Source organism: Mixophyes fleayi, chromosome 3, assembly GCF_038048845.1.
Source record: "Mixophyes fleayi isolate aMixFle1 chromosome 3, aMixFle1.hap1, whole genome shotgun sequence".
Taxonomy (NCBI): Eukaryota; Metazoa; Chordata; class Amphibia; order Anura; family Limnodynastidae; genus Mixophyes; species Mixophyes fleayi.
Window position 1 is genome coordinate 189,761,852 of NC_134404.1, and position 14,822 is coordinate 189,776,673.

General features: G+C 37.9%; 1 protein-coding gene across 2 annotated transcripts in view; it reads right to left on the reverse strand.

Moving 5' to 3' along the window:
• Positions 1-14,822, reverse strand: part of REV3L (REV3 like, DNA directed polymerase zeta catalytic subunit) — a 153,383-nt gene that overhangs the window by 24,159 nt on the left and 114,402 nt on the right. For both annotated transcript variants that reach the window (XM_075202931.1, XM_075202929.1), the window contains 9 exons: positions 13,312-13,437; positions 11,397-11,586; positions 11,147-11,252; positions 10,248-10,363; positions 9,604-9,722; positions 6,046-6,164; positions 5,515-5,656; positions 1,410-1,654; positions 706-814 (listed from right to left, as the gene is read on the reverse strand). In XM_075202931.1, the coding sequence (XP_075059032.1) occupies positions 706-814; positions 1,410-1,654; positions 5,515-5,656; positions 6,046-6,164; positions 9,604-9,722; positions 10,248-10,363; positions 11,147-11,252; positions 11,397-11,586; positions 13,312-13,437 (1,272 nt within the window). The remainder of the gene's footprint in view (positions 1-705; positions 815-1,409; positions 1,655-5,514; positions 5,657-6,045; positions 6,165-9,603; positions 9,723-10,247; positions 10,364-11,146; positions 11,253-11,396; positions 11,587-13,311; positions 13,438-14,822) is intronic.

Here is a 14,822-nt window from a genome sequence, read left to right on the forward strand (position 1 = left end):
CGTGTTTGCGTGGGTTTCCTCCGGGTGCTCCGGTTTCCTCCCACACTCCAAAAACATACTGGTAGGTTAATTAGCTGCTATCAAAATTGACCCTAGTCAGTGACTGTGTGTGTGTGTGTGTGTGTATGTGTTAGGGAATTTAGACAGGGACTGATGTGAGCGAGTACAGTGCTGCGGAAATAGTGGCATTATATAAATGGTAATAATAATAATAATAATAATCCTTGAGTGTATGACGTTTAACAAATTAAATCTAATCATGTTTGTTATCTGAAAATAATAAAAATGGTTACTGCATAAATCTAAAGCTCCCCACAAAAGGTCAAATGTTTTTGATCAAACTAATGGATCTGTGGCATAATTGGCCTCACATACAGGTCCATAGACGACTGAACAACAGGATGTTAAGTAACTGACATGGTGGGGTCCTACACAATGGTGGTCATCAGCTGACCATAGTTTCTGTCCTGTTCAGTTGACAATTTAATTACAGAAATGTTTACGACTGTTTGGTAAAAAAATTACCTGAATGCACCAAAGCAGATCTTTCCTTAGTATGCACAGATTAGTATTGGTAAGTAAAGGTATACGAGAAGCATTATCTGTTAGGTATTTTTAAAATGTAATGAATGTTTTGTAGTGTACATACTTTAAAAGGATGAACTATGTTATAAAAATGTTTTCTACCTTGGTCAACTGTTTTACCTTGACAAAAGCAACTCCACCGGGGGATACTGTAATATCATGTCGTAACTGGTACAACAGATCTGGAGGAACGCATAAAGATGTGCAGCCAAATTTGAGATCTTCACATCTGCAAAACAAGCAGAAAACTATTCTTAGAACAGCAACTGGAAACACTAATGAAGAAAAACGTGCTATATACAACATTTTTCGTAAAGCGGGCACCTATGTAATGCTTCATAATTAAATTTGTATCATAGCAAAGTGAAAAGAACATATCAAAGAAGGAGACCATTACAGACTTCCAGCCAGGTACAAGACCAACACTTCTAGGTAGTCCCCAATAAATTGACACCAAGGGCACATACATGCTACCCCCATACACATACAATCACTTTATACATTGTAAGCTAGAGAACAAGCCGGAACCTTATTTTAGTTCCAGAAACTAAATGTATGTTAAAATTGTTCACTCACCTGTTTCAGTTTCAATACATTGCTGCATTTTATCTGTTGGCGAGCAAAGTCGAGTACACATTTTATAAACAAAACGGCATTAAAACAACCAAGCTAACTCTCAAACTGTAATTCATAAAACGACAATATTATTAGGCTAAATGGTTTTATTTTTATTTCCCGCAAGCATGTTCATATAGTAAATATTGTTTTACATACACTTCTGAACAGATGCAGATGACAACAGAAGAAACAATGGTGGTCCTTACTTTCCCAGATGCTCAATGTTCCCCAAGCAGGTAGAGTAGCAGTAGTTATAAGCAATCACTATGGAGGGGTACAAAGACTGGAAGTCCAACACCAATATGGAGTTGCTGTAGAATTTGGACTCTGGCTCCATCACAAGTGGGATGCACTGTGTGGCTCTCATCTGCGAACGCTGCTGGATGCTGGGAGTCACTGGGATGTAATTCATTGGCTTAGCAATGCGTAGCATCATTGACTCAACTCGGTACTGTGCAAACAAGAAATAAGTCATTTGTATTGCCATATTAAGCTTTCTACTAGAAAAGTGGATATTTAATTAATAAAGCAAATATGTCATTTAAAAAGAAACTGTCACATCTCGATTACCATATCAGCACAAGTCTTCCATTATTCCTACAATACCATGATGCACTTTGGTTTTTAAAAGATGTTTTGTTTGGGCTTAAATTAAAAAAAATAAAATTATTTTTTTTTACAGCTCTGACCCCTAATTTTCTTAACGAGTCTCAATAAGCCAGCAGCCATTCCTCCGTAGTGGCTGCATAACTCCACTGTCACATCTGGATCTAGGCTGTATAAGTGACTGCAGGGACTAGAGCACTGATGTCCAGAGATAGCAGCCACTTCAGAGAAGTGTTGTATGCAAGGTACAAAATTACACTTCCTACTTGAATTTACTCCTAACTTTCATGAAGCCCAACATAAGCACAGCACAATATATATTTTTTTCTACAGCAGATCCGTAATTGCCTGGAACATACAAATTCATCTCAAACTTTGCTAGATACTACATCCTATCCAACCTTATGCAAATAGTACTATTTATTTGTGAATATAACCTTGTTTTTCATTCCGGGGGTAAATGTATTAACCAGTGCATTTTGCAAATCTTTGCCTTTAAACACATTGCCGTTTTAAAATTAGCTATCAAACTTGACGAATGCGCTGGTTAATACATTTACCCCCAGGTATCTAAATTTATTCCACCTGTAGAATCACTTGTATATCTATACTTATATATCTATATTTTCTCCCTAATACTTGTGCGACTGGGATTCCTCAGGAGATTGCTTTTAGATGAGGTTCCATCAAGACAGTGTTGGACTGAATTGGATTTATTGCTGGAACTTTGCCTGGAGTCCTTTTTCTCTTTGCTTGTTTACACACATTCTTCATATGTTTTATTTCTAAATATGTGTTTTTTAAATTCTATGTGAATTAAATTGTTGTTTTTACTTTAGATACCCTCTTCTCTGTACCATATTTGTACATAGGATGGATTAATATTATCCTTGCACAAATTAGTGTTCAATCTACACAGCAGATTTCTTTTCTTTCTTTTTCTGTGTTCAGGTTTTGTCTGGGGTAAGCAATAGACCCCATGAACTAGCTACAGTGCGATTGTTTATTTTATCATGTTCATATATTTCTACTCAATTGAATATTTTTTATATTAGTTTTTTGTTTATTTATTTATTCATTCATTATATATTACCTATCCTCCATTTTCTGACTAGCCCCGGAGTGCTTCTATATCTGGTATAGGAAGTAATTTTTTCACTTGTATGGCTTGAATTCACTGTAGTGACTGACCGCAATCTTTTAAAATGGCTACAGTACAACTTGCACAAGAGGAACCGAACCCTCAGGGTAACTCCTGGTAAACACGGAGGGCCCGAGTCATTAAGGAGAGCAAAGCATGCAAAGTTAATCCCTTTGTATCTGGGCAAAACCATGTTGCATTGGAGAGGGAGGTACATTTAAAATGTAACCTGGTTTGTCCAGGAGCAAACTTACTCCTTTCTTTTTTGCTTTGCTCCCCTTAATGACTCAGGCCCAGAGACTGCAGGGCAGGAGCCAAATTCATGAGGTTATGGCCCACTCTCAGCCTGCATGGACGAAAGAGATGAGTTTGGCTGGTTTCACTCAGACATACATGCTGGAGGAAGTGCTCCAATGCATTGCTGGTGCAGTGTACCTTACGACCATGTCCTTAGGTCCCAGAGTGATTATTGATCACCATTCCAGATAGCAAGGACTGGAAAGAGGTAGCTCCAAAAAAGCTCTTACAATGTCTCCAGCACGGTTCTAAAATACCCTGTGGGACACAGGTTGGTGGAAGGACCAGAGCCAACATGCTGGTGCTCCCCCAATCCCAAAGTCAAGGATCACAAAACTGGAGGCTCTTCCAATTGTGCAGGACAAACACGAATGCATCTGAAAAAGACACTTCCTGTGTGAGAGTTCCACCCGCAGCAGCTGCAGAACTGAATTCTGGCATTTTTTCCCCCCAGACTACCGAAGCTGAGTTAGGCTTCGAAATAGCCGAAACACTGGTGACAAAATCATGGAATTCAGCCTGGGTATGAGATCTAAAGATAAGATCCGCCAGCCTAGACTTTGTGCCACCATCATGGAGGGTCCAGTGCTCCCCACTCTACCGGTTTCTGGATCCACCTAGGCAGGGATGGGGATCTTCGCTATAGTAAATGCAATACGAAAGAAAAGTGTCCAGACTGATTCCCATGCACAAATAATAGAATTATATTGGCTTGACTAAGGATACTGGGGGATGGCAGAACTGCAGCCCATGTAATAAATATATATCTATATATATATCTATATATATCTATATATATCTATATATATATCTATATATATCTATATATATCTATATATATATCTCTATATATATCTCTATATATATATATATATATATATATATATATATATATATATATATATATATATCTCTATCTATCTATATCTATCTCTATCTATCTCTATCTATCTCTATCTATATCTATCTATCTATATATATCTATATCTATATCTATATCTATATCTATATATCTATCTATCTATATATCTATCTATATCTATATCTATATCTATCTATATATCTATATCTATATCTCATCACTCCCTTCAAGTGGTAAGAGCTAAATGAGCAATAAACCCCATCTATTTTAAAATCCTACATTGCTCATGTGAGATGCTTGTACCTGTGACTAACAACCCACACTTGAATACGTTCCCTGTCTGTCCAGCTTCCTGTCTCAATCCTCTGCTTGCTATTCAGCAGTCCTGATCCAAAATGAGCAGTGAATAGGATTAAACCAGATCAATAACCAAAGAGGTGCTGCAGAAGCTACACACTACCCAGAGGTGTTAGCAGTTTAGGGTACCAGTGAAGGAGCCTGGTCATGGCAGCAATTATCATCCTACAACTGGGAAAACCACATTGATAGTAACTCAGTGAGTGATTGGTTTGGCTGTGTGGCACAAGAGAGAGTAATCAGTGACAAGTTGCGGGCAACCCATTAAATGCCCCCCTTCCTGTGCTGAAGGGGGGCACAGTAACCCTGGTTCATCATAAAAGGTATTGCCTCTCCTCTTTAATAAATACTTATTTGTGTACCTAATATTGCCACATAGTAACTACAGCTCAGAACTGATGTACTGGAAAAATAGCAAAGACATTTTATCCAGAGAGAATTTCTCCTAGGTATTTCCAACCCTCTGCAGCTTGTTTCTCCTGCCAATGCTCAGTCACCAGAAATGAAAGCTCAGTTTTGGTCTCTGCTTTAAGTCTAAAAGTTCGAAACAAACAATAGTGAAAGTCTGCGTTATATTTTATTACTGCTAATTTCTATGTGCCTGAAGCGGGGCTGGCTGCTTGGACCTAAGGCAATGATGTGCCATTAGAGTCATTAGTAAAAGTTTCACTAAAATGATGAGTTCTGAGCAAGGACTTGACGTTCAGCATCTACAGGCAAGTCTGATACAGTGCTGTAGTCAAGAGAAGATAAACAATTAATAAATTGAATATCTCCAACTCTCGAAAATGTATTATCCCTGTAGTCACTCTGCAAGTGTCTGAACAATAGATGTTGAACAATCTAACTTGCTGCTATTGTTTTTTTTTTAGCAGAAAGTGTAATAAAAGGAATAACACATAAATGTTACAAAGACTCATGTCTGTAAAAATCCAGAGAGTAAAAATCCAGAGCATAATATAAATAAAAAGTGCAATGTGTGTGTTTATGACAAATTGTACAGGACATTAACTACAATCACTATCACTTCCATCATGTATTACGTTACCTGTGATCCTCTAGTTAAAACATGTAAAAACTGAATCCCAAACAGTCTTGCCAGTTCACTGGTTCTCCCAATCAAGTCCAAGCGTTCTAGTAACTGGAGGGTTCCATTTATTCTACTCATGTAGTGGTCTGTCATTCTCCATCTATTTATATATAGGTAGAAGTAGCAGTCAAAGTATAATCATTTACATTATATAAAAGTCAATCGTTAGTCTTAGTTATTAAAATATCCTTTGATTACTTTCCTTAATCATCAAATCTTATGCAACTATTACAATGCAGAGTACATTTCTTTTCCTTTAAACAACTTTACAATCATTTTAATTACTGAACATAATTCACCAAATAATATCTGACTTCCAAATGAGAGGACAGACAAAACCAACATTGCCTAAAGTAACTTCAAACTTTTGTGATTTATTCAAACCATCTTCCAAGAGGAAATTATTTTGGTGGTCCCACTGTTAAAGCCATGGTGACCTGGAAACCAGGAAATAACTGCCTGTACAACATATACACAAATCAATGTTACCTGTAGATATCGGACTTGTTATCAAACCAATCCGATAAAGTCCGAAAAGTGAACAGAGGGAACCTCTGGTGAAGAATATGGAACGCCACATTTTCAAAGGTGTAATTAGTCAGAGCCACCTGAAAAATGAAAATGTAAAAATATCATAAAAGGGAACACAAATATCCTTCCCCATGCCCTAAAATTATACTATAAGGTCTGAATATGAGGGAGGGTAATAGGAGGTAAACAACAAGAACCCAAGATACTGAAATAATATAATCAGGGATTATAATGCGTGGCATCCGTTTTACCAGTAGAAAATAAGTTTACCAATGCGTATTTACTGTACATAAAATAATACAAGAGACATTTATTCTTAATTCTTATTTCTTAATATTGAGACCTGTTAGAACTGACCTGTGATTTTTATTTTGCTTAACTATCTCATGACCAGGACAATTTTCACATTTCAGCAATGTCCCTACTTCATATTGTATTGTCTACACTTGTGAATTTGTTATAGTTTTTTTATGGCAGAAAAAACAATGTTTTTAAAAAGAGGGAAGAGAGCTATTTCCCTAAAATATTACTTTTCCAGAGACTATGACTAAGAAATAGGTGTACTTTATAGAATTTCTGAAACCTCTAGTCCAGAGACAAAAGTGTGCTAATAGGTTAGGATGGGGTTTGTGTTACTCTCATACTATGCTACCACCGCACACATAAATGTACTAATGTCCTTAAGGAGGAAGTGGGGATTGGGTGGGATATGTCAGAGTACCACAAATGTCAGGGTGCTGGCACCATTTGGGAAGTTCAGGGGTGATAGTCATTCTGTATGACATTTTGAATTGTTTGTACTGCACACATGCAGACTGCATATCACAGACAATGTCTGATGTGGTTTTATTGAGCTGGGCAGAAGAGAAGAGAAAAACAAAACATGTTTTATTCCTTTTTCAAATTGATTATTTTCCCCAGCATAATAAAAATTATTTTTTTTACACTTTGTTAGAGCCTTTTAAGTGAGGAGAGTGTCTAATGCCTGGCTACATTAATGGTGGCTGTTCTCTACAGAATGCCATTAATGTACGTCATTTATTTATGTCAGCTTAGAGCCTTATGTTAACCACATTTGTTCAGTTACTTTACCAGCCCCAAAGAGTATAGAACATGAGGGAGGGGGGACAGAATACAAAATTTCCCAACTAAAATAAGAAATTTCTAACCAGGATTACAGGAAAACTAAAACAATCAAGAAGAAGACAGAGCATAAAGAGAGGGTGTCCAGGGTCTGCCATGGATTCAGCAGAAAGGATTTATTGCAAGTACAAAATCCCAATTTTCTCATTTATCTTATCAGGAACACTGGAGACATCCCTAAGCTTACCCTGAGGTAGGAGAACTCTAGAATTTTATGAATGTGTGCATTGAAGACCAGGCATCCACTCTGCACAACTGCTCAGCGGAAGCCCTATGCCACCACCCAAGAGACACCCACAGATCTAGCAGAATGTTCCCTCACATTCTTAGGGACTGGCTGACCTGTCGATGCAAACCTGGTGGATTAAAGATCAACGTGGCAATAATCTGCATAGATTTGGCATCATAGACAACAAAGACATCCACTGTACATAACACATCCTTGGACCTGTTGATGCAAGTTCTTAAGGCCCTGACCACTTTCAAAGAATTAAGTGAGCCCTCTTCATCCAGGAATCTACCCTGATACAAGGCTGGAACCACAACGTCTTTCCGATTCAGGTGGAACTTGGGTTGGAAAGACGTCTTAAGGGTATACAGTATTTACTGAACTGTGGGCTTGAAAAAGTGGAGATGTTGCCTACAGCAACCAATCAGATTCTAGTTGTCATTTTGTAGAATGTATTAAATAAATGATAACTAGAATCTGATTGGTTGCTATAGGAAACATCTCCACTTTTCAAACCCGTAGTTTAGTAAATACACCTTTTAGTCTGAATAACAGCCCTGTCCTCAAGGAAAATGGGGATGGGAGACTTTGAGGATAGAGACCCTGCTTCTGAAACTCTCCTAGCTGAAGAGATAGGAGAAAGCTAGTCTTCCAGGTTAAGAAATTAACATTCACAGAATCCAATAGCTTAAAGGGAGGATGCTGCAAAGCAGCGAGTACCAGATTTAAATCCAAGGAAGCCAATAGATGAGTGTATGGGGGCTGCACATGCAGCACTCCCTGTAGGAACATTTGCATCTTTGGAAGAAAACAGATAATGTAGACACCTGAAACTTGAATGTCTCCACCCAGAGCAAATGCACCAACTGGAATGGAATCAGGAGGACACCCACTGTGCTTGCACCACGAAATGTAGGTATTCCAGACCCTATGATAGTATCTGGCCTAAACCAGCTTCCTAGCCCTCAGCATGGTCTAAATCATATCGTCTGTAAACCCCTTGAGTTTTAGGATCATGACCTCAGCAGCCGCACCATTAAACCAAGCCAAAGTAAGCTCTGGTGCTGCAAGCAACCTTGGGCTTAGAAGATCCAACCTCAGAGGGACCTCCCTGACCATATTGGCCACTCCAGAGCCACAAGGATCACTTAAGTACACACTTTTACTTTTTTTTTTTTTTTTTAAGCACCTTCGGTAACACTACCTGGGGGTTCATGGACCAGCTCCCCACCTTGTGGTTGAACTGGGATTCCAGTCGACATCCAATTGACCATCGGCAACTGGAAGATATCTAGGTGAAGACACCATTCCCAGGAATGAATGGCTTGTCAGCTCAGAAAGTTGGCTTCCCAGTTCTCTACCCCTGAGATGAATATTGCAGCAATGTCCGGAAAGTTTCTCTCCACCTAATGCCTTAGTGATTTGCCATGGCTGTGGCATGGTTGGACAGGACCTTACGAGGGCATTAATGATTACCCTGAGTTCCAGTACATTTATCAGGAATTTGATGTAGAACCCAAAGTTTTTCTTTGTCTGTGGGTAGGAAATGTCTTGGGAGTCCTCATCTGATGTAACCTTATGACACGATTCCTGTCACCGAGGTGCCTGTAGTGGAATCGAAACACCTGTTCCAGAATTGAAGCAGATGGGCTGCAACCACAGTGAACCCTGGTTGGGTTACCTGCCCATAATGCAGACTGCTTGTCGACATGCTTAGGAGCTTCACACGTAGCTGCCAGGCATGTTTTCCTCTCTGCTGGCCCCTGTAAGTGGCGGAGGTCAGACCTCTGGAGGCCTGGCTTTTTGCCTTGCCCGGAGGGGCGAAAGGAGCAAAAATTAGCAATCATGCCCCACTAAAACAGTGGTAAAAATAAAAGGCTGCATGCAGCAGCCCTAACAAAGGGGGTCGGGGAGCTTGAGCTTTTGTTGGTAAATTTAAAGTGCCGAAGCTCCTTTCACCCCAATGTCCCCCATAGGATGAACAAGGATATATTTTTACTCGGGAGTATTACAACTTGGATCTTATTCAAAATATACTTTTCTAAAAAAACAAAACAAAACAACAACAACAAAAAAAACACCTTTGAATATTGGCATTCAATATTTCTTTGGAATAAATAATATTTTAATTGTTTTGCCAGTACCTCAGGTCTCATCATCCTCCAAACATTTAATACAATCCGACCAACTATATTTATTTCACTCATTGTGTCGGCACCATATTCATCCTTTTCAGCTGAAAATCGGTTGTCTTTTTTATCCTCTAAATAAATAATACAAACATAACATCATGAAGTAAACATAATCCAACACTAATAAAATGATACATTGACCACAGTGACTTTGCTCCACCCTCCCATTTTAAATACAGTGGAATAATGTTCATCTTTGTATATTTAAAGGTTAAGCCAGTATTGTAACTACAACAAAAACAAACCGATAAAAATAACATATACTGTATATTGTGTATATATTTTATAGGTTTTGAAAAGTTCCAGTGAGAACTGAAAAGCTGTATGATGCTACAAAATATCACTTATGGTCCCTGGCTTATCAGAAGAATTAAACATCATCTAATTTATCGGACGAAAGCAAAATCCTTCTCTTCCCCGTGAAGGGTCATCCATTGTATATGGACGATGTTTGCAGTGATCATACAGTCATATAAGCTACAAAAGGGCTTAAAATATCCGCACATTAACTTTATTGGGCACTGAATTTCCTAACATTTATAAACACTATTACTCTTTATAATATATATAATATGTAAACAGGCACATAAACGTACCAGGTATTCTAGACATTTGCTGGCACAGATCAACGTTTAGGGCTGATGCCCTTTGTAAGAGATAACCCCAGGAGTGCATCTGGACCTCATATCCTAGCAGAATATCAGGATCATACCTAGATGATAAGAAAAACAAAGCACTGTTCACACGGACACACAGACTAGTGCCATCTAAATATGTTACTCTCTTTTCAATCATTTTAAAATACTTCAATATTTAGATTGTCAAAAATGAGACAAAGAACTTCTAAAACGGACCATTTTCACAGCGTAGATGATCCGTTACTCATCAAATAAAAACATATAACACATTACAAAGATCCTTCAGCAGTGATGGGCAACCTTAAACATGTTGGGTGCAGCCCTCCAACTTTCAAAAGGGCCACACATTACCGCCAATCTCAGTAATAGGTTAAAACAATACATTTAATCAAAGAAAGACACATATCTGTAATAATATGTCAGTGGTATTTTAAGCAAGAGACAAATCTGACAATAAACCAGGAGGGTGTTAGGAGCCGCAGGTGAAGGCACGGAGGGGTGCCTTTTGCCCATTACTGTCTTACAGTAACATACCAGAACAGAAAATAATGGTGGTTCTAGTTAAATAAGGATGCACTATAAAATCTGCATTTTTCTTTGCGACATGTCCCATTGATTAGATGGCCAATCCCAAACTGCTCACAATATGCCCAATCATGCTCTATTTTGCACCTGTATTTTTACCTGAACGCCGACCTATTAACAAGGGAGGGTGGTGTGGTTATATGCAAATGGATTGTTTCACAAACAGTTTATCAAAAATAAAAGGTTTTCCACCTATATGGAAGCTTATGACAAATATTCATATACTCAAAACATGTAATTATTTCTCTCTCCGTAGCATAAAGAGGACATACCTCCTGATCAAGTTTAGTAGCTTTTCAAACAGTTCTTTTTCATCTGCAGCATATGTGGTTTGGAAGCTTGAGATACCAGATCTGGTCAGTAATGATATTCTGCTATCTGGAAACAAAAGGAACACACTTTATACATCTTCTTTGTAGCACGTTTAATGGGATGCCCACCAGTATGTTGATGAATTGTTTACCAAATAAACGATCAAGATAAACAAATATCAATATACAACGTTTCCATAGAAGTGCTCACCTTCATCAGCAGCAGCTTCTTGACTGATCACAATTGCACCAGTAATTTCATTTTTTTCACTGTTGGGCAGTGTGAAGTCTGAGGATAGGCAGTAAAACAGTGCACAGATGGGATCAAACTCAGGATCTGGCTCCAGGTCTCGTCGAGTTCTGGCATGTAGCTCCATGCACATAAGTGTCAGGTGCTGCACCTGTAGCAAAAACAGACAAGACACGTTGTGCAACATGCTTGGGCTTAGGCTAGGCCTTTTTATTCACTTTAATGGAATCCTAAAAAGACAAATAGTGAAGCACATCAGGCACAAGTGTGGAAAGTGAAGACCGCCTCTTTTTTCAGACTCATGGCAATAGTGTTTAAAGAGAAATAAAATAAAAACTGTAAAAACACCAATCTGGACATATCCTTTCAAGAGCTTAAATGTTGCATCCAAGATTATGCTGCTGCATATAAACACATGGTATTCATATTACAATATAATAAAACCTCCCCCATATGAGGTCAAACATCTAAATAAGTGTGTTAAAAACGTAATCACACACACACACACACACACACCATTTATATATAGCTTTATATAGTAGAACATCTAATAAGTGAACTCAAACTTATAAGTTGTAGAATAAATTTACCAATGACATTGCTCAATTACACTGGCTGTGTAATAATGACAACAAATGTTCATGTTTTGTCTCTATGGCACGCAAGCAAAAATGTGCAGTTATTTTACTATAAAAAAAACAAAACAAACAAAAACACTGCGTAGTGTCTCGCGGCTTTTCAGGGACATTGCACAGTGATGGGCTGACACAGAACTGATGGAAAAGTAGTTGATGGGTGGAAGACATTTTTTTAATATATAACTATTTATATTTTTTTACTGTGTTAGTCACATAAAACTTTATTTTTGTACCAGAAGGCACAAGGGTGCAGAATGGACTAAATCCACATCTCCCTTCTAATAGTGATCTAATGCTAGCCGACAATCCCATTGGTGAACACATACTGTAAAACATGCTGCATGGCCACAATTTTGGTAGGGTGCCTATTGACCTTTAGTCATATAGTGGATTCTGGCAGCATACAATAGTCTATTAGCAGCTGAGAAGCAGATAAAGATAAAAAGTAAAAACAACCACCACTTTTATTGCCTTGACAAACAAAGAAAGCTACACAGTACATAAATCACATTAGTGCATATAGTGCATCAGTGTGGTGTTTCAATTAGCTAACGATCATCTCACAAAATAGAATAGCAAACTAGTTGAATGTGTTTATGTATTAATTACATGGAATGCTACAATATTTGAATTTTCATACTAAATGAAAAAAATAAATAAAAATGAATAAAACGCGTATAATAAAAGGCTTTTAATCCAGTATTTGCCACAAAGGAGAATACTAGTTCTGTGACCCCAGCGTTAACATATCATTAATTATACCACATTTCTGCATCATAAACATTAGGTAAGCAGGATTTGTTCTGTATGTACAGCTGTCTGCAGGATGGGGTTCCTTTATAAACCAATGGTGAGCCATGAGATGCTACTTCTCAGTAACATAAATACTACAATGGATGGATTGGGGTTGACTAGATAAAAATTGTATCTAAACCATAAAGAATGAAATGTGGTACAACATGATGAAAGTGCTCAGAGGCCTCTATTTGGTGCTAAATCTGTCAGAAGAATGATACTATTTTACACATTTGCAATTACAAATTATGTAGAGACATCTATTGTAAGGCTAAAAAGTTCCCTCAATGTTTTAGTATTGAGTGAAATGCTAGTACATGTTGTCTGCGATGAATACAGAAATACAAATAGTAGCACAAACTGATCAACAGACATTTTTCTGAATATTGCTTCCTGGCTTTGTAATGCAATATATTCAACAGGCATCCCCAGAACAAGGTTACCTCATGCAAGGCCTTTGCATCTTGTAGATTTTGTGCACTGACTTTGAAGCCGTAGGAGTTATTTAGAGAAGGCCCCTCGATTTGAGAAGTTTCTTTCTTTATATGAGTCATAGCAGAAAATTGATTCTATAAATAATAGGTATGAAAAACATTAAAATAAATACAGAGAAAACCCAATCCACACATCTCATACAGTATTAATAACAGCCAAGCAGCTCTGACTAGTGTCTTTTAGACAAGCAATACTACGCAATGCAATGAGAAGTACAAATATTGGAACATTCTCAACCATTTTCTTGGATTGAATGAGAGCTAAAAGGGAGAGAAATGAGGAGTAAAAATACTAAGCTGTATTTAAAGGGGTTTCCCACCTTTTTTATTTGCGTGTATATGCTTCTTCTTTAACTATTACTAAATACATCTTTAAAGTCCTGCGTTGTTGTCAATTGAACTCATCATCAGCAGTGTTATTTGCCTGTGGGTACAACCAGAGCTGGAACTAGGCAACGGGCCCCACACAACATGAAGCTACTAATAAATAAATATATATATATATATATATATATATATATATATATATATATATATATATATATATATATATATATATATATATATATATATATATATATATATATATATAGCATCTCTAAGCAACTGAATTAAATTATCATCATTTATTTATATAGCGCCAGCAAATTCCGTAGCGCTAACTTACTAGCTGGAAAAATTATGAATGCAACAAAGGATAATGCTCAAGATTATCCACAAATTGCTCTCCGACCCACTTCCCTCATGCTAGATCATTCATCTTCAAGATTCTCCTAAGCAACAGCTAATCTCCTGCTGGCTTTCCTTGAAATCGCCTCTAAATTGTGGATTAAATTGTAAAATCCAGTCTGACATGTGAAGTATTTAGGAACACACAAACAGAACATTATTAAATAGGATTTGAGATGACAAAAAAGGTAATAAGCCTTCAGGGCCGGACTGGCCATCTGGCAATTCTGGCATTTGCCAGAAGGGCCGAATACCAGATGGGCCGGTCCACCCGTCCACCCTGCTCAGAAGCACCGGCATGTTATTTTTCATTCATCGCGTCATGGCGTTGCGGGCGGCGGGATGACATAATGACGTTGCGCCCGTGCGATGACGTCACTCGCGGCCGCGTTTAAGCTAGGAGGAGCGGTTCCAGCAGCGCGGGTGACGCACCTTTAATGCCAGCCAGCCAGCAGGTAATTAATTAATGGGCAAAATACATGACTATTACCTGGCATTAAATGAAGGGACTAAATGGCAAAAAAGAGAGGGTTAGATTTATATATATAATGTGTAATTGTAAATATCTGAGTTAGAATATTAACACACAAAATGTAAAACAATGTCCGCAGGGGGAATTGGGGGTGAAAATGTCAGCATGGGGGGGCAATGGCTGTAGGAGGGGGAAAATAAAAAATGGCCAATGTGTGTGGGGGACAGTATATGACTGTAATGTGTGTGGGGGACAATAT